Source organism: Chlorocebus sabaeus, chromosome 10 (assembly GCF_047675955.1).
Source record: "Chlorocebus sabaeus isolate Y175 chromosome 10, mChlSab1.0.hap1, whole genome shotgun sequence".
Classification (NCBI taxonomy): Eukaryota; Metazoa; Chordata; class Mammalia; order Primates; family Cercopithecidae; genus Chlorocebus; species Chlorocebus sabaeus.
Window position 1 is genome coordinate 39,248,545 of NC_132913.1, and position 25,732 is coordinate 39,274,276.

Below are 25,732 nucleotides of genomic sequence, written 5' to 3' on the forward strand. Positions count from 1 at the left end.
CCGGCTCCCCAAATTTCTAATTAAAGTATAACACATATGTAGAAATGTGCAGATATCATACATGTACATCAATGGATTTTCACATATTTTACACACTGTGAAACCAGTAGCCAGAGTTGATTTTTAAATAGAGACACGTGGGGTCTGTTTTAGCTTGACTAAAAATGGCAAGACTTCGCCTCTAAGCTACTATCATCCACGTAAAGGAAATGCTCCTCTTAGCATTCCTACCCCTGCCCAGTCAATATATCTTTTAATAAGGAGGCGTCATCAGAACTGTAAAATCTCACATTGCTAATCCCTGTTCCCCCCCACTCCTCTCACTGTTATATGTGGTGGGAATCACAACGTGATGACATTTGGAGAGATCCTGAAAATTATTCTGGCCTGGCCATGACAATGGAGCACATCTAAGTCACAAGTTGGTCTCATTCACACGCTCCTTTATCTTCTCATTCTCCACAGAGGCCTCTGGGTATTTGAAGGCAATCATGGAAGCCCTCTTAGCTTAGCTTCTCGAGCTTTCTCCACAAAACTAACATTTAAATCTTTTATTTGCTCCTATTGCTGGACATTTTGTTGAAGTGCTCAAGGTCTTCATCAAAGCAACAGTACAGGAATGAAAACCCAGGAGATAGATCGCAGTGAAACTATTCCCACACATGAAAGCCAACACACACCTCCAGTGGAAGATGACCAACAACAGCTCCTTTAGAACTTCACCTGCATCTTCAGAGGTGTGCTTTAAGAGTGGCTTCAGGCTGAGTGTAGTGGCTCCTGGCTATAATCTTAGCACTGTGGGAAGCCGAGGCAGGAGGATTGCTTGAACCCAGGAATACGAGATCAGTCTGGGCAACACAGTGAGACCCTACCTCTACAAAAAAATTAAAAATCAGCCAGGTGTGGTGGCATGCACCTGTAGTCCCAGCTACTCAAAAGAATGAGGTGGGAAGATCACTTCAGCCCAGGAGGTCCGAGGCTGCAGTGCGCCATGATTGCACCACTGCACTCTAGACTGGGAAACAGAGGAAGACTCTGTCTCAAAAAAAAAAAAAGAATGTCTTCAAATTGTATGATTTAATCAACTTATGTGAATATACACTCAGACAATACAGTAATACAGATGGAACCAAATCACCTCTCTAAACCACCCTTCATCCTTCCCCATTCTGCTACTGCACTGCGTGTCTAACCTGTAAGCTCTGCTCTTTGGCTTCTGGTTGAGTTTGGCCAAAAGGCACCCTAGCAGGGATCAGAGTAAGGGAGAATAAGATTGGGGTATTTATTCTCTGGCTTCCTCCTTGTGGGATGCTTCAAAGTTGGCTGTATCCATCTACAGGGAAAGCTGTGTCCTTCTCAAGGTAGCTTTCTGGACACAATTCAGTCTTCCCAGGTTCCTATAACCACACCCTTTCTAGGAGTGCTCACAACTCTGCACTTACTAGCCATGGGGGTACAGCACTATCCCTTGTGGTTTCCTTGCACCCTACCAATACCTTTTCATTTTTTAAAATCCTCTCAATTTATCCTGATTTGAGCATGTTGTCGGGGACACTCTCCACCCCTACCCCCAGAACTTACAGTTCCTCGTACCTTTTGCAAATACTGCTATTCCTTTTACCTTTTAAAAAATATTGCTACTGAATCATGCAAATGTTTCTTTGAATTGGAAGCTCATGGAGATGAATCGTAAATGAGAAAGGCAGAGAATAAAAATGAAATTCGGATGCTCATGGCTAAGGCCAAATGTGGCAGTAACTTGCAACTGTCATCAAGACCTGCATACAAATCACGAGAACGCTAACATTTCCCTAAAACACAAAACCTCTTTGTGACATTCTCTAGCATTGCAATTTTATGTTCATTTAAGTTTTATGGGTGTATTATCATTCTAATCCATCAAGGACTTGGGACTTCAAACCATATCATAAAGCAACATCAACAAAAGCTTGAAAGAAATTGGGAAGCAAATCTGGTCTCCAAGTAGATAAAGTTCTCACCATTTGGGCTAGAGAGCAATCTGATCTTTGTTTTGGAGATTCTCCCAACTCCCAACTGTTTTGTAAGCTGTCAAGCACCATACAAATAATATGATTATACCACTCTTCAGGTTTATTCCAGTTTTTTTATAGTACTAACCCTTGGAATTTGGCATCATAAAGATAAAGAACATTGCTCTAGAAAGAAATGTGGGCCAGGGGCGATGGCTCACACCTGTAATCTCAGCACTTTGGGAGGCCGAGGCGGGCAGATCACGAGGTCAGGAGATCGAGACCATCCTGGCTAACACAGCGAAACCTCGTCTCTACTAAAAATACAAAAAATTAGCCTAGCGTGGTGGCGGGCGCCTGTAGTCCCAGCTACTCGGGAGGCTGAGGCAGGAGAATGGCGTGAACTGGGAGGCAGAGCTTGCAGTGAGCCGAGATGGCGCCACTGCTCTCCAGCCTAGGTGACAGAGCAAGACTCTGTCTCAAAAAAATAAAAAGAAATGTGAGGAAGGCTCTAGGTCCAGTTCTACTACAGATTGCGTCATTCTAAACAAGTGGCCTAGTCTCTCTGGGCCTCAGCTGTTTCATCTTTGATACGATGAGGGCATGTGAAATTTCCCACATTTTTGTGTGTTATTTTTAAACCAAATTATTACAACAGACAGTAAATAAATTCTTCCTACAGAATCTGGAGGTCATATCCTAAAGTTGCTCTCCACAATCAAGAAACTTCTTTGAAGTCTTATATGTCAAGTTAAAAAGGCTGAACTAAATTGGTTTTTTTCTGAACCAAAAAAAGAATGTATAATGGAAAAATGTTTTACAAAGCTCACCAATATATATACATCTTAAAATGTGTTAATCCTTTGATCCAGTAATTTTACTTCTAAGAAGCTATTTTGGAGAAATGCTCCATGTGTACACAAAGATTCATGTAAAAGAATGTTGGGCCAGGTGCGGTGGTTTACGCCTGTAATCCCAGCACTTTGGGAGGCCAAGGCAGGTGGATTACCTGAGGTCAGGAGTTCGAGACCAGCCTGGCCGACATGGTGAAATTTCCGTCTCCACTAAAAATACAAAAACTAGCTGGGCATAGTGGCACACACCTATAATCCCAGCTACTCGGGAGGCTGAGGCAGGAGAATTGCTTGAGCACGGGAGACAGAGGTTGCAGTGGGCCGAGATCGCGCCACTGCACTCCAACCTGGGCGACGGAGCAAGATTCTGTCTAAAAAAAGGGGGGGGGGGGGCGGGGAATGTTAACTGTAGCATTTATCTGTAGGAATGAAAAACAAGAAACAGTCTAAACCTCTATCAGTGAGAAAAATTCATCATGGCTAAACCACACTGCACAGCAATTATGTCACTTTTTATTAAAAAGAATCAATTAATATGAAAAAAATATCCACGGTACATTTTTAGGTAAAGAAAGCAAGTCAGAATAATAATATTTATTATGATCTTATTTGCATTTTTAAAGATTACAAATATGATAAGTTTGCTTGTAAGTACATTTTTCTAAATATTCCTGTTTGTCAATGCATAGAAATGGATATCCACTGAATTGTTAAGAATGGCTACCAGTGGGGAGGAGAGCAGATTAGGAAGTCATCAAGGAAGACTAATTTTTTACACCCTATGGTTTTGTATTGTTTAAAGATTTTCCCCCAAATACTCACATGTCACTGAATTTGAGATATCGATATTTTTAAGATTCAATATTAGATTATGTACCACTAATGGGAAAAAGCTGCCAATAAAACTGCAAGACAACATTAGTTTTAAGATGTAGCCCTGTGTTAGACATGTTAAATATGGGAGGAAAAGTGTGCCTTTGGATCAATAAAGTACAAAATATGGCTTTAGGAATTTTTACAATACAGAAAAATACTGTCATTGGCACTCTAAAAATATGTATTATGTTTTATGTACCAAATTTTTGATTTTTAGTTAATTAAGTATGAAACGTGACTATCATCTGGTCTTTTCTTTTTGAAATCTAATGTCTACCCAGCATTCCTTGATCCGTGTGCTTTCATTACTTACCCTGCTCTGCAATATCCTAGCACTTCACAAAGGGCCCTGTGCACCATAATTAAATGTTCTGTGCTCCCCTACCTTATCAACTTCACCTTGGTTCCGTTTCTATATTCAAAGCATTAACAACATGATCAAGTGAGATGATTTGAAAATTTGATAAATAGGTTCTTAATTCTATCACTTGGATCAATAGAACCGCTGAATCAAGTAAACCCCAGGACATTAATCTCCAGGATATCATTTGAAATTACATGATATTAAACTATCAATAATAACTCTTTGGAAATAAGCTAGGGAACTAATCTGTTTATGTACTAACCACTTTAGCATGACATTCGCCATAGTTTTCTAGCTTGATAAATATTTGCCTCCTACCCTTACTTCATGCAAACATTATTTAAAGGCATGTTTGAGACATTGGGCTCAAGTCAAGACTGATGTTTTCTCTCTCATCTTTGCATCCTTTCACCTTATCATAGAAGGAACTTAACCAGGTGAGGCACAATTATTCCTTTTAAAAGTAATGAATGACTTTTAAAATTAATGAATGTCTCCTAGGATTGATTATATTCCCAGGTTTTTTCAACTGATGAATTATTGGTTTTAAGACATCCCAAAGGATAATCATAATGAGCTGAAGAAAATTCTGTAAAGCAAGAAAACACTGAACAACAAATATTCTTGATTATTAGGCAGGATAATCACAAAACAATAATTTTAAATATTTTTATAACAATACTCTTGGTAGTGTAGAGCTCAGATACCTTAGCCAAGAAGGAAAAATAATTTAAAGTAGAATTACCTTTCTTCAATCATCAGTAAGAGTTAGGAGAAATTTACTTCTCAGAAAGCTTTTGCTTTTGATTTTTTTTTCTTAGAGATGAGACTCAAGTGTTTCCAAGCTCAAATCACTGTGGGCTGGAAGTGCACCGTGGGTATTGGCAAGCGAACGAGCAATAGACAAAGCATCCTTTTTGGCTTCTAGAATTCAAAGTCTTAAATAAAACATTTTCCTTTTCAAACATCTACTCCACTCAAGGATATGCACCACACATACCTGCTTCCATCAAAGAAACTGAAAAGGCCAAACATCCAGACTCAAGGTCTGAACACTGACACCTTACCCAGTACGTACAAAACACCGTGGTAATTGATCATTTCAAAAAGCAAATGGCATATGGTGACATTTTTATCTTAACTGAAGAAACTGCTTATCAGCAAAAAGTACAAAATTTTGCATGTGAAGAAACCTTAGAAAATGATCTACTCAAATGTCTTCATAAACTGAGGATTATGGAGTCAGAGATTAAGTGACTAGACCACGATCACTGTTAAGAAGTGGCAAAGACCAAGATTTCCAACTCCCAGCGTTCTTTTTATTTTTATTTTTTCTTTTATTTATTTATTTTTTAAGATGGTGTTTCGCTTTTGTCGCACAGGCTGAAGTGTAATGTCATGATCTTGGCTCACTGTAACCTCCGCCTCCCGGGGTTCAAGCGATTCTCCTGCCTCAGCCTCCCGGGTACCTGGGATTACAGGCGTACACCACCATGCCCAGCTAATTTTTATATTTTTAGTAGAGATGGAGTTTTACCATCTTGGCCAGGCTAGTCTTGAACTCCTGACATCGTGATCCACCCACTTCGGCCTCCCAAAGTGCTGGGATTACAGGCCTGAGCCATTGTGCCTGGCCTTGCAGTGTTCTTTCAATTACACTTTACCACCTGCTTTTCTAAAACAAAATACAACGAACTAATCATAAGGTCTTTGGGGATTACTGAATTCTTTTACCTGTCAACCACTATAAGATTTTTGGAAATCACTGTCAAAAACCATGCAAGGGCTCTGAAAATAAACCAAAAAATTTGGCTGGACTAACAGAACCTATAGAGGAAGGAGCATATTTAGTTACTGAAACTGTAAGTATTTTCATTATATGTATAACAATAATGGCAGATAATATTTATCTGATTTTAAGGGCTTTATACACATTAACTAACTTAATCTTCAAAACCACCCAAAAAGTAAGTTCAATTATTATTGACAGGCATGAGGAGGAAACAACGGCACAGAAAGTTGAAGAAATATACCCACGGCCACAAAGTAGGAAAAGGAAAGTCAGGATTCAATCTCTGGGAATACGGCACTGTCTCCACCTTTTTTTTTTTTTTTTTTTTTTTTTGAGACAGGGTCTCATTCTGTCACCAAGCCTGAAGTGCAGTGGCAAGATCACACCTCACTGAAGCCTCAACCTCCTGGGCTCAAGCGATCCTCCCGCATCAGCTTTCTGAGTAGCTTGGACTACAAGCACACGCCACCATGCCCCGCTAATTTTTTTAGTTTTATTTTTTTGTAAAGATGGGGTTTTGCCATGTTGCCCAGACAGGTCTCAAACTCCTGAGCCCAAGCAACCTGCCCACCTGTGCCTCCTAAAGTGCTGAGATTACAGGTGTGAGCCACTGCGCCTGGTCTGTCTCCACTTTTTATTATGACACTATTATACTACACCATTTTTTCATAACACAAAGTACAAAAAGTAAACCTGAAATTTTCCTGGCTGATAGATATGCCCAATAGAAGACAAAATTTTTTAAGTTTTATGGAGATTTAAAAAGATCTAGAAACAATTTCAACTACAACCTTATCACTCACCAAACTTTTCAACAAAGCTGCCAATAGAGTAATAACACTGAAGGTCAGAATCTTTTTCCTATATGATGCTCAGGCTAAAAAGAAAAGAGAGATTAAGGAATAACAGGCATAAGAAAGGCAAAATAAGATAACTGGGGTTTTTTTACAAACTACACAGACAAGCTCCTGAGTAATTGACAGTCGCCAATCTCCGTATCTGAGTGGATCCCTTGGATCAACTCCTCTGAATGAAAAGGGTAAAAGCAAATTCAGAACATCCTGTTTTAAATATAAGATTTTTCAATATTTCTGATGCCAGACACAAAAGAAAACAAAGGACACAGGAAGTACTAACAATGTGGCACCATTTACAAAGAGAGGAAAATATTTATAACTAAAACTATACCGTTATGTTATAAAATATAAAATGTAGAGCAAGAGCAAGTATTGGTCTATTTAGATCTCAAAAATTGTCGTGTGAGCTATCTGGGCTACCTTCTTTTGGCATACCAATACGTACTGTAAAAATAGCCACACGGTTTTATCTTAGACTCACACCCTTCAAAGTCTTAAAAAGCTCAAAGTTGTCATTATTTTATAGGAACTGTAAGCTCCCTTAGGTTTTACACACTAAGTTGTTCTGAGGACAGGGCACTAGCTTTACACAGCAGTGCCCCAGCCTCCTGTGAGAACTCAGGGATTCACCCAGTGAATTTATTTTTTCTAGTGTGGCAGGTTACAGCTGTTGCTGTTTTCACAGCCACCAGAGCCTGATGCAACCACATGAAAGGCCCCTAAATCAGCCGATGTAGATGAGAACACAGAGCCTGTATCTGTAGCGCTTCCTTGGTACAATTTTTAACTTAACGTCATGGATATCTGAGTTCATGGCTTGATGATTATTTTAAAGGACTAGTGGGAGAGGGAAGAGAAGAGAATGAAAAATGATAACCCGTCCAGTTATATCCTCTTGTCCTCCTTAGGTGGCCTTGTTCATCTGGGTAAGAGACAGTAAAGGGGAGATAGTGACCAGAATGGGAGAACTGTCCACGTAGAAATAAGGTCCAAGCTGAACCCCATAGAAAGAAAAGAGTTAAGGCAATGGGAAGCCTCGCCACCTTCACCCTAAAAGAATGGCTTTTCACAGTTATTGCTGACCCTCATACAGAATGTCTTGCACCACAGAATAATGGAATGTTCATTGAGTATATACAAAGGGAGTCGCAGGACCTTATTCTAAAATCCTGGATTGACTCATCATAATCTAATAATAATAATAATAACAACAGCAGCAGAAAAGGAGACACGGAAGTACCTGGCGAGGATTGATCCAAATTCTTGCCTCTGTGACTCAGAAACAGAAAAATTAACAAGAAAGCAGCAAGATTGACAAGCTGGAACAGCAAATGCATGGGATCTGATCGATTCAGGGAATTTCTCTCTTTGGCTCCATGCCGGTTATATCTAGAAATAATTTCAATCTCTGTTTTAGAAAACCTTCACTGCTGATTGAAGAGAAAGCCCTGTTCATCATTTACTTAACACATCCTAGCCAAACACCAACACAGCTCAGCTGGGTAAAACAAGTTGATTTTCTGAGTCAAATGCCTTACACAAACCAGGAGCAACATTTGGTTTTCTTCTCTGGTCAGAGATGCCAACATCCAGTCCTTGGATTCTCTTACAAATCAGTCCTCATTCTCTATAAGTAGACCAGAAAGACTTTTTGACCCCAGAACGGATGCTCTGATCCACCAAACCATACAGACCTCTGGCCTTCCTGTTTCCAAAAGAAATCTAATCCTTAAATCCCTAAAGCGTCTTCCGAATGCCCCTAGACATATAAATCCTTCTGTCTGAAGTTTATCCACCTCCCTAGCAAGCACAAGGACATATCTTCATATTTAAAATAACTTTACTATATCTTTGAAAGGAGCAATCCTTTATTTTCTTGTGGCTGCGTTGTCTTTCAGCTCTCTTGGGTATCTTTGTTCATATCAAAAGCAGCTAATTTTCCTTCTCCAAAAGCTCCACAGTAGAAATCTCCCACTTAGCATTAACCATCAATTAGCGATGCATGGAATATATCTGTATATGAATGTAGATGAAAGTATGAGGATGAACAGTATGTATGCATGCAGAGGTGCACAGACATTGAGACAAACATACATAGTTTCACAGCTTATAGAAAATAAATAGTTTAAATAACTAACACAAAGCTATCCTTATCATGTGTAGGTACATGTAAATTTAAACATGTGCTTTTATATATACACTCACATATTGTTATACATACATATTGTTTGTAAAATTTACCTTTGCTGTAACTTTTACATACATTAAATTTCTAACAGTATTAATCAATATATTATGATTCCTTTCTATCATTGAAAACACTTAAAGACTACATTTTCCTCTCTGGAAATTGCCCTGAATGATGATCTGATCATCTTTTTCACAGGAAAAGATCAGGTCTCTCCTTCTAAATGCTTTAGAATTTAAGCATTTGGAAATAGAAGCAATTGTGTCAGAGAAATGAACTATTAATTCTATGTGCAACTAACCCCGGCATCACTTTACAATATACCCTAAGAATCTATATTTCAAGCTGCTCACAATTCCAGAAGGTCCATGTAGGAGCTTTCAATTTTGCAAAGCGTCTCCTGTGCAGGCCAGTTCTAGTCCTAGTATGCTCAACATTTTTCTCAAGTGAGAACAGCATTTAACAGAATAGGATGCAACACACAATAGCAGGTTGAGACTGACCTATTTACATATATGTGGATTGATCATCTGAAAGGGTGTGTAGCAATATATTAACAGTGACCATTTCTGGATGGTAGGTTTTTGGTAACTTTCTCTGCTGCTTCCATGGATCCCTGTAAGAACATCCCTCAGTTTGTGTAATAAACCTGATGAATGAAAAATAAATCTATTCCCAGAATAATTCCACTAACATGAAAATACACAATGAATCCATTTATGAAATACGTGTACACATTAAAGAGCAGGTCTAATGAAATCTACTGCAAATCAGATGAAAACACATAGTATAGTGTACATGGGGGGCTCAGTCCATGAAAAAACTCTTGGCCGCCAGGACTTTTATTAAGATACGGTGGGGGACAGTGAAGGTAGAAGAGGCAGCTCTTATATAGCAGCCAATGTAGGAAGAGTCGATGTGCACGATCCATTGGAACCAGCCTGGGCTAGGTATGGGCTCACCTGGAAGCACACACTCCATCATCCATGTCAAGGTAACACAAGAAGTAAGGTGATTCTCTGTGTGAAATCTCCTATTCGGAAGCAGCGCCCTGCTGTGAGGCACCGAATGAATGATCTTTTGCACTTCCTTGTAATCCAGATTCTTAACTATTCTCCTGGACACCAAAGCAGAAGTTAATGGACTTGCCCAAAAAGGCTCCACAGGACTCAAGAATCTAAAATGCCAGACTCGAGTGTGTTTCGGCATGTTTCTTTTTCCTCTCTCTTCATATAGAAAGTATGTGAAACACGGAGGTTACAAACTAAAATCTAGGGCACTGGGAGCATAATATCTACTTTTGGACCAAACACTTAAGAAAAGCCTTGCATCACAGTACCAAAATCTCTCTCCCACTGTGGAGATGTGAGGTGCTAACAGTGTATAATAATGTGTTATTCTTATTCGGAATAAAATAGCCCCTAGGCAAGATGATCTTATTACAAGCTTACTGTGTGAAAACATTGAAAATAATCGCTTATCACAGGTGAACCCCCACACACCCCACAAAGACATTTTCAACAGCACAGAGTGGCAGGACATATGCGGATGGTTCCCCAACCCCCACCCCCAACCGAAGTGCCGTACTCAGCTTTTAGTGCCTGTATATTCTCGGACTGCAGCTGGCCATCTGAGAAAAGCCTTTCCACGCCTATCCACCAGACCTGTTCCGAGAGCTCTGCTTCCATCTGGACAACCCCCCACACTTACAGCCATAAATGCATTGGCACTGAGAAAGACTGCTGAGGAGGTGGCACTCCAGGTGTGGCTTTATGTGTCACTTCACCAGGTCAGCTATTTAGGCCTAGTCTTCTCCATTGGCTTGAAGCTCTGTTCACACCATCTTGGGTAACACATCACATTATTCTTCCTTATAAAAACAAATAAACTCAAATGAGCATTCAGAGTCAGTTCACCCCTCCGAACATCTCTGTCTTCCCCTCTGATTTATGTGACACGGTTTCAATTCCGCCCCCCTGAAAGCCTCCTATACTCTCAACTGAGGATTTGCCAGATGCCCAACCCCTCACGTTTCCCACCTTCCTCACCTCCACGGATGTGCATAGCCCGGAGGATCTCAGCCTGCTGGTCACCACTGAGTCACCAGGAGTACAGCACTGCAGTACCTAGCACTACCCGCCATCAACTACCGCCACCGAGTCAAGTCACTGCACTCTTCATTTCCCATCCTACAGAAAAACTCAGCTGTCCTGTGAGACTGGACCCAAAGGCAAAAAATAGTAATAAAATAAAATTTTTTCATACTTATAATGGCTCCCCCTCTGAACCAGTGCATCTGAAATTTATACAGTTCTGGAGAACAAGGAGCTGGATATATTAGTTCCTAGCCAACTCTTCACAGCAGCCAGTTTCTACAGGCATTTCTAAAATGACTCCAGTCCACTTCGGTGCAACACACCGCCTGCTCAAGTTTAACATCAATGGCTGAAAATAAAACTTATCATTCGCAAGGCATCACAGGTTTCATAACTGAGTGAGCAGAGAAGGGTAGAAGAAGTGATTAGGCCTTCTGAAGAACCCAGCCCGGGAAGCCGGCTTACTGAACTCCTATAATTGCCTTTACCATTCCCTCACCCCACCAGCAAGTGTGGACCTTCTTGATTTCAGCCGCCAATGTTTTAGACTACGGTCCCTTGCAATACACTGACAGTCTGATCATTTATGAGCACGCTGGGCAACACGCAGAGAGACTTTGCAGAAACAGAGTTAGAGTTAGAGCAAACACACAGACAGGAAGGAAAAACGGAATGCCTTAACAGAACTGAGGATTCCTATCTTTCATGGATAGCACATCATTAGACATATACGTCTGCACTGACGTACACCACAGGGCTTTTTTTTTTTTTTTTTCCTTTGTTATAACCTGTTTATTTGGTGGTTTAGCCAGAGAATCTTATATAACACACTCCTGTTTCAAATGTAGCAACATGTATGGCACTGCACTCCCATAAAATTCAGACTCCTCACAGCACTTCCCATTAACCACCCTCAACCATTCTACCTCGCGAGGTTTCTGTGTATTGATGAAAAACATAGGAACTACCACCAGCAAGAGTCAAAAGAAAGACTCAATTATCAGCTGTACCCTATATTCAAAAGCTAGCAGTCTGTGGTATGATTCTAGGGATTTCAGGAAATTATTTCATCCTGATTTTAACAGATTGCATGAACCTGACCTAGGGGGGAGAAGGAGTCCAGTTCTCTAACCCAAAACACATGGGAGTCTACTTCGCTCTTCCAAGGTAGAGTATAGGAACACTGCCCACTGCCTCTGCACTGGGGTGCTGTATGGCCACAACCCTTGCATCTGATTTCCTTAACAAAGAAGCAGTAGATCTGCACTGCTTGTTTGGCCAGAAAGCACATAATAATACAGCTACAGCTTAGGAACTTCCATTCATGCTAGCTCAACAAACAATGTATATTATATAATGAATGAGGCTTTTCTATGAACCCTGCTATTGGAAAACATAGGCACTTTCTGCATAGTTTAAACCAGTCTACAAGGAGCAGTTACCCCTGGTGAGATCAAATGTGGACCCAGTAATGTATAAATTCAAACAGCCTACACTCTTAAGATGCTTTGCCATCACCCTAATTTCTTTTTTGCTTGAAAATAAATAATTTCAGTTACCTACAAACTACACAGAGAACATTTACACAGCAGCCAGCAAGCCCCAGAATGATGTTAGCTTTCTGCTCCATGTTCCCTGCGTTGCCTAAGAAATAAGAAGGGGGGGTGGTGAAAGGGATAGTGGGAGGAGGAAGAGGAGGGGAGAGGGAATTAGCTATCTATGAAAATACTTACAGCCTCCGAGTCTTCAATTCCATGCAGGTACAAATTGTCATACATGGAGGTCTGATAATCCAGAGCACCTCTTTCAAGGCAAAAACAAAATTGCTGCAGAAACCACAGCTAGAGCTTAAAGAGAAAAGGCCTGTTTGGGAGAACTGCGCCTGCCTTATCAATTCCTGTGGATTTACCAGGCAAGATGCTATTCATTCACATCCCACAGGGTGAGGTTATCCCCAGAGGCAGTCCAGACCTGGCATTTTATCTGCCTTCCCAATACAGAGCACAAAAAGCAAAACCCTTCCTCAACCACAGACTGGTGACTGAGCTAGGAAAGCGGCCTCTGATTGGCTCGGCTTCCCTGCTTCAGTCAGCTGAAGAGCGTTCCCTCGGAGAGTGGAGGGCGCCTCGGAGCATCCTACCCAGCAAAGAGCTGCTTCCTGTTTCGCCTGTATTGTTAGTTCTACAATAAACACTTATCAATATCCAAAAGGCTGCGTGGAATGTTTGGAAAGGCAGACTATTGAATACTCCAAACACAACTGCTCATCTTCTTAATTAAATTCACAATTGGAGAGGGGAGCAAAGGAAAGATTTTATTTTCAGAGAATATCATGTAAACACAGGTAAACAGATACTAATCTCATCCAACATCTGTACTTAACAGATGCGTTTAAGTCAAAAGGGCAATGAGTCATAAAAAATATCTTTAAACCCAAGGTGAAGAAAAAAATGACTAGAATAAACAGATGGTAAGATTTCTTGTGGGAATTTCTATAGTAAAAGTTTTCAATATTCTCGATGAAGTCTCTGCCTCACTGGCAAGAAAAGAGCTCTGTGTCCCAACTGGTGAAGTTCGAAAAGGAAGCCAAAAACCTCTCAACTTTTAGACGCAAAATGTTTAATGCTCTGTAGTTGAATGTTTTTAATCAACTTTAAGCAACAGCCAATGTTTTCATGTAAATTCTTCATCCCCTTCCCATGCATAAATCTTTAATAATCCTGAAATGGCATTGGTCTTTCCCCCAAAACCTAAATAGAAACATCAGACTCCCTCCACCTGCTGTGGCCACACCGCAACTCAAGTTGACCTAGGACAGGTCCCACATTGCAGCAGCCTGAGATGGAGTTTCTCTAGGTACTCAGAACTTTCTGGTCAACCGATAGAAAAAAAAGCTGCAGCTTTGAAACAGGAGAGCTTTATGGCCCACTCTAAAAGAAGCTAGCTAAAGTCAGGGGACAAAGGAGCTGGTGAGGGGCACAGAACATATTTTAGAGCAGCTGCATGACTGACTGGGTAAGTAATGACCCAGAAACTCAGAGGCTCTGAGTCCCCCGTATCAGCTTTGCCACTAACGGGTCAGATGACTCTGGACCAGTCAGTAACCACCTCGATGGGCTCTGGTTTCTTCAGCCGCCAAAATGAGGTAAGAAATAACTTAGGGAAAGAACTCTGCAAATCTAAAGTGCAACATAAACACTTACCATTGAGAAGCTGCTTTGTCAGCTGGAAGGCATTGGCTGCAGTTCATGGGAGCTCAGCACAGGAGTAACTGGCTGGCCCTGGACCTAGGAAAGGAGGCCTGTCCTTCCAGCCAGTATCTCTGAAAAGCGTAATTCTTAAAGGAACAAACCTGAGTCAAAATAATAAACAACACAAGGGCTACAACAGCTGAGCAGAGCATAGTTCTCCCAGGTCTGTGCTGACCCGTTCATGTCTTTCAATCAGAGTTGCACATCTTGGGAGTGGCATCAATACCTAGTCCACTTTCAGATATAAATGACAGCAAGAAGATGCTGCTGTCCTTCAGAATCCCAAAATGGTAGGGTTTGAACAGATTGTCACCTCTGAGGCTGTGCCCCCATGGAGGGAGGACAGCAGCAGGGGATGAGTGCAGTCAACAGGATTCCATAGAGAGAAACCCAGTGCTGGCCCTACCTGTCGACAAGGATGCATGTTGGAGCAAGTCCCTGGCCAGGTGGAACCTCGGTTCCCTCCCCTATACACCAAGAGGACTGGATCAAAGGGCTGCTGTGCTCAAATTCACGTGTTAGACTCTTATTTTAATTATTAACTCTCTAACTACAGCCATACGGTATTTCAACCAGAATCAACGGAAAACTGAAACAAGACGGTCTTTTTTTCTCTGAAATTCTCTAGATCATTTCCCGACTTTACCACTGCAATTCCAAGTATAGGTATTCTCCGATTATGTTAAATGGACATCTAAATTAAGGGGAGAAGACAGAGGCAGCCCACTTTCACAATTCATCAAGACGAGAGAAATTGTTCCCAATTGGATAAACTGTACATAGCTCAGCTCTTCTGTGGATGGCTGCCGTGGAGCACTCCCTATAGCCAGTGTGAGGGCCTAAAGGAATTTTTAAAGTGAAGGGGCGCACTTTACGGTACCCTAATGCATGCAGTCAGCGAGTCTGACCAGGACGGGATGTCAGCAGGGAGGCACTGGATCACGCATAGCAGGCTGTGGTTCCTCCTGCACCCAACCCCTCTAACTAAGAATAGATATGAAGCAGGGGCAGCGTGGCTCTGCCTGCTTCCCAGGAAGTCAGAAACGTGCTGGACTCAGAATCATAAACTGTAAGAGGTGGGAGAACAACAGAGTCTCCTTATCTGGTCCTTCTAGTGCCTACAAAGGTTGAATTGTTTTATTCAAAGCCATATGTTCTATACTGGAGTGTTCCTTCCCCTACTTCCTCCTTGATAGAGTTTTCAAGATGAGGGGCAGTAGGCGTGTTCCCAAGAGGAATTTGGTGAAATAGAGAGAAGTCACTGTGTTGGGGAAATTCCTATTTTTCCCACGCCTTCCATTCAAACAAATTATCCCATCAGAAGTCATTTTGTTCACCCACAGCTGATAACTAAAAATCAGATCACAGGTGGGGGAGTCTTCCCCTAGGGTCTGTATCTACACAGAATCAGCACCACACCTATGAGTCACCTAAGGGTTTCAACCCAATATTCGGGCTGATCCCAGAGTTCCAGAGGAACCCCAGTGAGACACTCAGCTCTGAACCTCCCCAGAGGAACTCTAAGGAGTTCCAGAAAAGTGAGCTCAGAACTCTAGAAAGATCTTAGAACTGACTATCTCTGTCCCAAGATTCTCTAAACTGAGACCAGGCTGAGAAATAGTGAGAGGTCCCTGGGAGCTTCCCAGGCCTGTTTCAGATCACCTCCAGTCCCTGGCTTTTAGTAAAAGGGTCTATGGATTCCAGCAGGTTCAAGTTCCTAGGGTCAAATTTCACACTTCACTGCAGCAGGTGGTGAAAAGCAACCAAGACACTGGTACCTTCTCGGTTTTGACTTTAACAGTTCTCCAGTTGAATGATGGTCAAGAAGATGAAAGAGAAACCACCCCGTTTCTGGCCTACTTCTCCCACCTGCAGTTACAGCGAGAACAAGTTTGAAAACCTTGGGGCTTATCTTGTGCTGGTGCTTCCCAGGAACCCACCTACCTCTCATTACTGAGTAGCCTCCAAAACTGCATAGCCTCAAGGGGGCTGCCTCTGATTCTGAGGATGCCCTGCTGAATGTACTTCTGACTCAACTCTTTTCCAGTTATCTCTCATTATGATCAACAGTTCGAACTCAAAAAAAAAACCCTATGAAAAAGCATCGTCTCTATGACTCTGTTTATAAATGTCACGTGATTCATGATGGGGAAGGTATCCTTGCAATTTGACAAATGCCTCAACTGAGCTTAATTCAGTGGAGGAAATGGCATGGCCCTCAACAAATTAGGACAGCTCTGTTTTGTATCACAAGGAAACATTACTTTCAGTTCGTTTTCATGGGCTTCACACTTAGGGATATTAAGTCCCTCTTCCTTACCCAGTGCTGGGCTTTGTCATAGAGGGAACCCATGAAAATGACAGTAGAGTACAAAGGATAGGTATTTCTGTTTTCCACTTGTTTGGACAGAGAGAAGGAGAGAAAAGCCAAAAGTGAGAAGATTAGCTATGAGATTTAGATAGCCATGATCAAGACAAACTGGTGCAAATTTAGAAGCAAAAGGCAATTCTGATTCTAATTTTCCACCTAAATTTCTTGGGAATTTAACTGTTCAAAGCCAGTGTAGTTATGTGTTCTATAGCAGAACTGCAAGAGCTCAGAGAAGAGACAAAGGAATAATGTTGGGACTCAGCCAAGGCTAGTTCTCTTCTTGTCTCCATGGGCTAGAACACAAGTCCAAGGTCTCTGTTTGCCAATTCAGTCTTGGGAATTATTTTGTTCTTTGTTTTTGTTTAAATTTTACTAAGTGACTACTGTGTGCTAGATGAATTTTCTCGTCTTCTGCAGGTGATATTACTCCACTCATTTGCCTCTAGAAATCTGTGTGGCCAACTGCAAGAATGAGTATCATACCCCTGTTTCCTCCCTGGAGCCCATCAGACAGGTGGTAGCAACAGGGCAGACAAAGGAATGAAAACAAAACAAACAAACAAACAAAAAACTACAGACAATAGATTCCACTTTTATTAGTCCTCTGCTGTAGTTCTCTGAGGCTGAACTCAGACCTTACCACCTAGGGAGGCATGTCCAGAGTTTCTCCAGGCCCCACGAATACCACGGAGATAATAGTTTTGAAATTAACGAGTTAAGATATGAAAGATACACAGGAGGCAGTGTGGAAGAATCCGCCTTTTAAATTTTTTAAGAGAAGTAGTATGGAATCAGGGCAGCCCACATTGCCCAGCTCCAAAGGCCCCATGCACCCCGTGTGAGTGGTCCTCCCTGTGATATGTAACAGGAATACCATGAAGCAAGGTGGTTATGAGCAGGGACCCTGGAGCCAGACTGCCCGCATATCCCAGCTGTGCCACTTCCCAGCAGGGTAACACTCGGCAAGCTACGCTACCTTCCTGTGCCTCCATTTCCTCACTTACAAAATGAGGATTCTATCAAGAAGATTGTGCAGATTAAAAGCCTTGGTCTAATAAAATGTTCGGATGGGTACCTGGCACCAACAGTCCTCCACAAGCAAGCACTGGGTTACTATGGTCGTTCTCATCACTCTCTGCCTGGGTTCTGGCCTGAAGCTCTGGTGCCCTTGCCTCTGGGGTAGGATTGCTAACTTTTGCCCCTGATGCCGGCCTGGTCCTCTCAATCCCACCTGAGTCTCAGGTCTCAGCCGCCAGAGCTGAGCCCAGCCTCCGGCCTCCTGCTGCCCTCCTACATTCATGCCAGCTCCTGCCAGCTGCCTACCTGCTCTATCTGGCCAGGCTGACTGCTCCTCGTGCCAAGGCTGTCATGCTTGCCCAGACCTCCTCCACCTCCTGACAGCACCCCCACCCTCAGCCACCCCACTGAACGCTGCATCTTTCCTCTGTACCTGGGTGTACCCAGTGCTCTCCCACTGGCCTCCTCAATTGCCTGGCCTCTTGCTCCATCATCCCCACCAGCCACTCCTGGATGCCCCACCCTGTCACAAACCACTGCCCAGAAGACCGTACTCATGAAAATCCTGTAACAAATGCTACTGCTGGTTCATGCCAAAGAGGCAAGAGAAGAGGAAGAATAGCAGAAACAAGCAGAGACAGGGATAAAGAGGCAGAGACAGAAAACCCTAGAGACGCGCAGAGGAAGAGTGAATATATGGACTAGCTCCCCTCCTCCCTGCCATTCTTGATGACTTCAGGAAAAATAATACTTCATAACTCATAAGACAGCAAGTGTAGGTAAGGTAGAAAAAATTCCCATGGCCTATTCAACTTGCCAGAAAAAGACAGATCCCTCTCTGTGATTGACATATTACTCAGAAAGCTCTCACTTTCTAAAATTTCAGTTTACAAAAAAAAAAAAAAAAAAAAGAGCCAATCTCTTAGAAAAAAAAACATTCCATAAAGCCACAATTTTCATGAATGCTATACAACTTTACTTTCCACTATTCTCCAAAATGAATCTAGGAGACTAGTTCAGCTGGTCACCTTCCCATTGCCTATATATTGTTTAGCTGATATTATTAGTGCTAATCTACCAATTACAGCTTTGAATTGTTGACTGGTCTGCGCTACTGGAGACACTGGAATGTGAAGATCAACGAGACATGATGGCATCTCCCTAGGGACAGACAGGGATGGCGTGGCAGCAACACTGAAGATCCTGAAGACAGAAATTGAACCAAGGAGATGGTTGCAATCAAAGCTCTCACATTTTGAGAAGCTCTGATGAGAGCCAGAGAGTAATTTGATTCCTTATCTGCAAAGCTTCAGCAGGAGTGGGAGGCAGGAAAGGGGGAAGGAAAGGAACAGTGTCACTCATGGAGCAGGGCAGAAATGAATCAGCCACCAACTTACTACTCACTCTTGCGCAAACCACCTCCCTAAAAGGTGGGACTCCTTCAGTTCCATGATGCCAGATTTGCTATAAAGAGTAAACAAAACTGTTTAACGTAAAATTAGTAAAACTTTATTTTCTATTTTGTCACTGCTTTTAGGTAACAATTTACGTTTTTGCCTCCCAGGAGTTTTTCTATTTGATTTGATAACATGATTAATAATAAGCATCCATAAATGCCTGTTTAGCACCTAATATTTCCTCTAAACAAAAATCAGTCAGCTCCAATTCAAAATCTTTAGTGGCTTCCCACTGAAAAACCCAAATCCTTAAAAAGGTCTAGTGTGTAGTGTGGGCCCAACACTTCTCTTCTCAAAACCCTGATTTTGCATGCCTTTCCCCTTCACTCTCTCCAAGCTTCTTGGACACATCACACCCCTTCCCACCACTGGGTTTTATTGCTTCTGAGCCCTTTGCCTAGAACCCACACCTCCTCTCAATCCACCCGCATTAGCTTGCATTAGTGCAACTGGTGAATTAATAGCTGTCTTTTAAATGTGAGTTCTGTGGGAAGAGAGACCAGGATACCTTTTTACACACCATTATATCCCCACTGCCTAGCACATAGGCTTTCCACAAATACCTGAATAATTAATGATGGCCCTGAGCTCCTTGGCTACCTTTGCACTTTGGTTGACAAAGCAGTGCAGTGACTGGCAAAAGAGCTCACAAAGTGAAATGTGGGTATTTTTTAGAGCTAAGAAAACCTAGAACATGAGCATCCCTAGAGAGTCCTTACCAAACTGTCTTCATGCCCTGATTGGGACACAATGGTCCTGTTCAGATTCAGATTCTTACAAACTAAATAATCTAGGTGTCACATAGAGTTGTTTTAACAGAGTCTTTATTTCAAGGGAAACATCATTTATAATGCGCTGATGGAGATTTTGGTTTTGGTTCTTGGTTTTTCAGTGTTGAGGACAAGACCCCATGATATTTCACGCGTCACCCTTTGCACAAGATGTCCCCTCTGTCAGGAAGGCCACCTTCACTCTGTCCCCTACCCCTGATTACTTTTATTTGGTGAACTCATTCCTTCTTTAAGGTCAAATGTAAATGTCACTAACTTCTCCAACCCCCTCAGACATTAGCCAGTCCTTCTCCTATACTTCCATAACACTCTGTCTCCCATACCTCTACCAGTGGGCGAATCACATAATAGTGTAATTCTTTCATTACAAGATGAACAGCTCAAGAGCAAGAACCACGTCTTACTCAGCTTCACACCCCACATGCTACATTCCATAGAAGAGCCTTAACAAATATTGGTTACAGGAACTGAACAGCAAACATGGAAAGAAAACTCACACTGTGAGCCTTGATATCCTTGCCTCCATCAGAATGCATGCAGCCTAGTCTAGTAGATATTTGAGGCCTTAGAGTCAATGAGCCAAGGAATCTGTGAGGTCAATTTCAGAGCCACTGCAGATTTAGAAAACAAATACAAAATGGAAACTGATGTCAGGAATTCAGGTCTGAGCCAAACTCCTGTCAGTGGTAGGGGCTCTTCTTGGGTGGAATCTATGGGAAGAGGGAATATTGGTAGATAATGGATAGATGGTAGCAATAAGGTCCTGGGGTATTTTCCTCAGAACATAGTTTTGGAAAAACATTTACCTTTGAAAAAGTGTGCCAGAGCATGTATCCCTTAAAGGCAGGAACTATGTTTTATTCATCTTGTTGATATACCCCTCTCTGATGCAGTGCCTATTACAACTTAAAAATAGTTGAAGTTTAATAACTACATTGCAAAAAGCCAGCTAAGCTGGTATAATATAGATAATCTTCACAGTAGAGCATTCACTGAAAGAACCCCATGTCTCAAGCACCAGGCACCAGGCATGCTAGAACCAAAACAAGGGAGTAGAAAAATCTAGCTGACTCTAAAATACTGAGCTTAGAGTAGCAATACTCATTCTAGATCCCTCCTGCAAGCAGATCTAAAGCTTTTAAAGTACTGCTAGACATGGATAGAATTATCTCAAGCAATGGATTAGTGTTAGCCCTCAGGTTGCAAGCTTTCGGTTTCTGCAACATGGTATCAGGTATGGAGAAAATGGAGGTTTGGGTGCACACTGCTGAACTTTGACCTCTCTATTATTCTAGGTGACAGAGATGACTAAAAGTTCCAGTATTCTTTCTCCATTTCTCCCATTTAGCATTACGCCATTCCACCTTCAATTTTAGCAAGGCTAAAATTCAACAATGTTCTTCAACTAGAAACTGTACCTCACAGCCTCCCTTGCAACTGGATATGACTGTGTTCTTGCCAATACAATAGGAGCTAAAGTCATGTGTCCAACTTACACATTACACCCTTAAAAAGATACTGACTGCTGGCCAGGCGCAGTGGCTCACACCAGTAATCCCAGCACTTTGGGAGGCCGAGGCGGGCGGATCACGAGGTCAGGAGATCAAGACCATCCTGGCTAACACAGTGAAACCCTGTCTCTACTAAAAATACAAAAAAATTAGCTAGGCATAGTGGCGAGCGCCTGTAGTCCCAACTATTCAGGAGGCTGAGGCAGGATAATGGCCTGAACCCAGGAGGCAGAGCTTGCAGTGAGCTGAGATTGCACCACTGCACTCCAGCCTGGGCGACAGAGTGAGACTCAGTTTCAAAAAAAAGATACTGACTGCCTACCATATACTCTCTTCCCATTCCTTTGGATGTGGTGCTGATGAAACAACTTCCAGCATACAGATGAAGACCTCACCTTAAGGATGAAAAGTTAATAGAATAAAGAAGCTTCTGCATTGTTAGATGAAAGAGAAAGGCATTTCCATCTTATTTAGGCAACTTTATTTAGGGGTCTCTTGTTGCAGCAGCTCAACCTAATACCAGCTGCAAAAGTAAAAATATTGAGGTCATTAGAATAGGAATGAAGACAACCAGAAAAACACATATAGAAGGTAAGAACTGGACTTAGAAAAAAAGACCTCACTAGGTTATATTGTTTCTTCTAATTCTCCTTTCATGAAATGCTGACAAACCCAAGATGGTGGTCAGTGATGGTAAATCTCCACCTAAACCCATCATCCCCATTAAAAACAGAACAGTGCTATGCACATGTTAGCCTGCTTACTTTCTGAAACAAAAGACTACGGGCCAAAACAAAATGTTTGTGAGCTAAAAACACATACACAGATAAATTACCAATTTTACACAGTTTTTTCAAAACCCAAATGAATTCAAAGAAAAATCTTCAACTCTATTGAGTTTTTGAGCTTAAGTAGAGCATTACAAAGACAAAAATATCTGCCACCTTTTAGCCAAGTCCATAAGTAATTCCTCATGAAGATTTGGATTTTTTATATAATTTCTCTTAGTTCTCAGTCTGTTTGGTCATTTCCTTTGCAGTATTGGATGGAAAATTAGTTGGAGCACTAAGTCCAAAGCCTTTCCCCAAGAGGCGCAAATGGAAACAAACTGAATTACTTATCTAAATGCCAGTTCTCAGAAGTGATTCTTGCATCAAATATTCAAGGAAAATAACAATCATCTACATAGAAAACAGTATAAATTCGCAGCCAAATAATAAAAATAATGTACACTGGTACTAATAGAAAATAGAGGAGACTGTAAAAAAAATCAAGGATCTCTTATATTTGTTGGTATGTCTCATAAGTCCAAAACTATAAAAAAAGCCATAAATGTTGGTCACACACACACACCCCCCATAGGGCTTTGCAAGTTGTTTAGTAATGCATTTTTCTTCATAACAGAAAATGAACTCTCAAATTTTTAAGATAGATTGAAAAATTTAAAATAGCAATATGCAAATAAATCTTTCACAGCCGCGTATCTCACAGCACCCCTATAGTCACTGGATTTCTGACCTTTGCATGGGAGAGTAAGCTATAAATACTACCTAACCCTCTGGCCTTGTGTACCTCAGAAATCCGTTCTCTTTTAAACTAAGAAAGGCAATAGTATCACAATTTTCAAAAACATTAGTTTTAAAAAAATTATTTCTAACAGTTCCTTTAAGTTACTCTTTCAATATCAAATAAGCTTTAAATAAATGTGCAATACTGCAAGATAGTAAAGTAATAACTAGTCGATCCAGAAGCTCTATCGAATCATAATGCTCCCTGCATTTCTTGGGCTCCTCTAACCAGCCATTTAAACCTACGAATTGCTTGAACATGGAGCAATTGTTTTAACATGCTTTGGAAATGTTGACATGCAAAAAAAGAGATACTAACAAACACAAATAGTCCACTCCAAAAACCAAAGGGAAATTCATAAATACATTGTTATGGCTCTTAGTAGGTTTTTGGAAAAGGGCTATTGTTAGTAAATGATCAGTTTTACCTAACTTAATGAGAAATTATGAGCTTTTCTCAACCAGGTACCTTTAGAGCTTTCCATCGAAGTCTTGACTAAAAAAGACAATGTCAGATAGATTGCCTGTGGGCCTCAACTAATACAGGTTCACTTTTGAAAGAGATACCTTCTAGAATACTAACATGTTAACCAACACAGCAACTTTGGGAATCATCCTATCCCCAACCAAGCCTATCAACTTCTAAAAGTTTGGTGAGAAGAACAAAAGGCCTAGAAGAAGAAATTCATTTCTGAACCAAAGAGTCATCCACTTCCTTTCACATTCAGTCTTTGATGGTTGTGTTTACTTCATTTAAACATATACTCGACAAACATAAACGAATCATGAAGATTCAAAGGGTTAGGAAAGTTTCCTAACATCGCACAACTCTGAAGCCATAAAAGAAGAGAATGAAATATATTTTTCATTATATCCATCCTCCATCAACTTGCCTCCTGCCATCTCTACAACATACTTCTCATATTTCGTATTTCAGCCACTCATTACACTTTCCTCAGAACACATGCTTATGATCCAGCTTTCTGTTTCTTCTTATGCTTGAAAATAACTTAAGCATTTTCCTGGTCTACTGAAATTTTTCCTCAAATCTCTTCCCTTCACAGATTGATTCCCCAATTTATGACATCTTTCACAGCCAATTCTTCCACAAAATATTTGCCTTTAAAGCATTTCCCATGAGTGTATCTTTTTTTGCTGATTATAAAAGTAAAACATGTTCTTTAAAAAGTGGTATTGTAGAAAACTTGGAAAATTCAAAAGAGTACAAAGGCAAGAATTAAAATTTGTAGTCTTACTACTAAAATATGATTACTGTTAATACTTTAGTCTTTTTCTATGTTTGTAGGCATTTTGTTTTACATCTAGAATCTACTATATGTAAACGTTTGTATTCTGTTAGCAATAACAACATAAATGTTCCCCACATTACTAAAAACTCATCATAAACATAATTTATTACAATTATAAACTATTGCACCATATAGATGTACTATGCAGTTCCCATTGTTTTGCTCATACAAATAATGCTGGAATTCTATTAGTCTGCAATTCAGATTATTTTCTCAGGCTAAATTCCCATATATTCTTGGGTCAAAGTCTATGAATGCTTTTAAGCCTCTCAATCACACTGCCGAAGGCCGTACAGAAAAATTCTGCCAATTTACATACCTATTAGCTCAAAGTGAAGTACCAGCTCTCAGCTTTATTACCAACAATACGACAAAGAGGGACCTAAGGGTCTAATTTTTTTAATCTGTTAATTTGATATGCCAAAAGTAGAAATCCACCACTGCCGTAATTTTCTTTTTCCTTTTTTTTTTTTTTTTTTTTGCCAATGAACAAGAATGTGAATATATATAACACTACATTTTTTCATAAGTATATTTAACCTACTATCTCTGAGTGAGGAATGTCCATCCACATCTAAATAACAGAGACTGTGATGTTCATGTCTCTAATCTCTTTTTGGGAAGTCTTAAGACATTGGCACCTAAGGTAATGGCTCTCGACAATGGCAGAAAATCTGAATCACCTGTGGAGCTTTTGAAAAATCCATTTACACTCCAGGAACTCAAGCTCAGTAAAGGTTCTAGTATCTACACTTTCTAAAAATTCCAAAGTCGTTCTATTAGGCAAATGAATCAGACGACTGAACTTAGACTACCATAGTTAGATATCATATCTGGTGGATGAAAAAGCTACTACATGTACTTCCTTAGATATATGAAGAAGAGCATCATTCCCTAAACTATCATCTTGTTCTATGGTACTGACCTCACAACCAATACAGCACTTATTTACCTTGCATGATCTACTTTCACAAGGTGGCGCAACAGTGCCCATTGCTGTTAGTCTCATTTCTAAGAATGCTCTTGTTTCATATGAAAAGAGAGTAATCTAAACACTGATATGCCTGTTACTTATATACCTACCACTTGGCAGAAATATTTATACAGTAGATAGAATAAGCATCTGGTTTGAATTTCCAAAATGGCTCCTTCCAACTCAAGGAGAGCCTCTGTCTATATTTTATTGGTCAGTGATAAGTGTTCATATTATTTACCGATTTATGATGAGGTTTACTGAGATGTGAAATCTCAGCTAACCCTTCAACCCACTCCCAATACCACTCCCATCTCTAAGCCAATTATTCTACTCCATATTATTAAGCACCGTACTAGAATCATCTATAGCTATTGATACTGAGGTCACATTTAGCATACTCATCAACCTCATATAACCTGGGCTTAAGAAGTACCCTTGACTCACTTTCAGAGCTAGGTTAGT

General features: G+C 40.9%; 1 protein-coding gene across 6 annotated transcripts in view; it reads right to left on the reverse strand.

The window, feature by feature from the left end:
- Positions 1-25,732, reverse strand: part of CACNB4 (calcium voltage-gated channel auxiliary subunit beta 4) — a 272,030-nt gene that overhangs the window by 130,266 nt on the left and 116,032 nt on the right. Inside the window, exons 1-2 of one of the 6 annotated variants that reach the window (XM_007964971.3) lie at positions 12,752-13,153; positions 10,633-10,792 (exon numbers count right to left, since the gene is read on the reverse strand). The exons of 2 other annotated variants lie outside the window; for them this stretch is intronic. In XM_007964971.3, the coding sequence (XP_007963162.1) occupies positions 10,633-10,638 (6 nt within the window). In that variant the 5' untranslated portion in view covers positions 10,639-10,792; positions 12,752-13,153. Of the gene's footprint in view, positions 1-10,632; positions 10,793-12,751; positions 13,154-25,732 lie in introns of those variants that run through there. 3 more of the 6 variants (XM_038002132.2, XM_038002130.2, XM_007964969.3) reach the window with 3 other exon arrangements.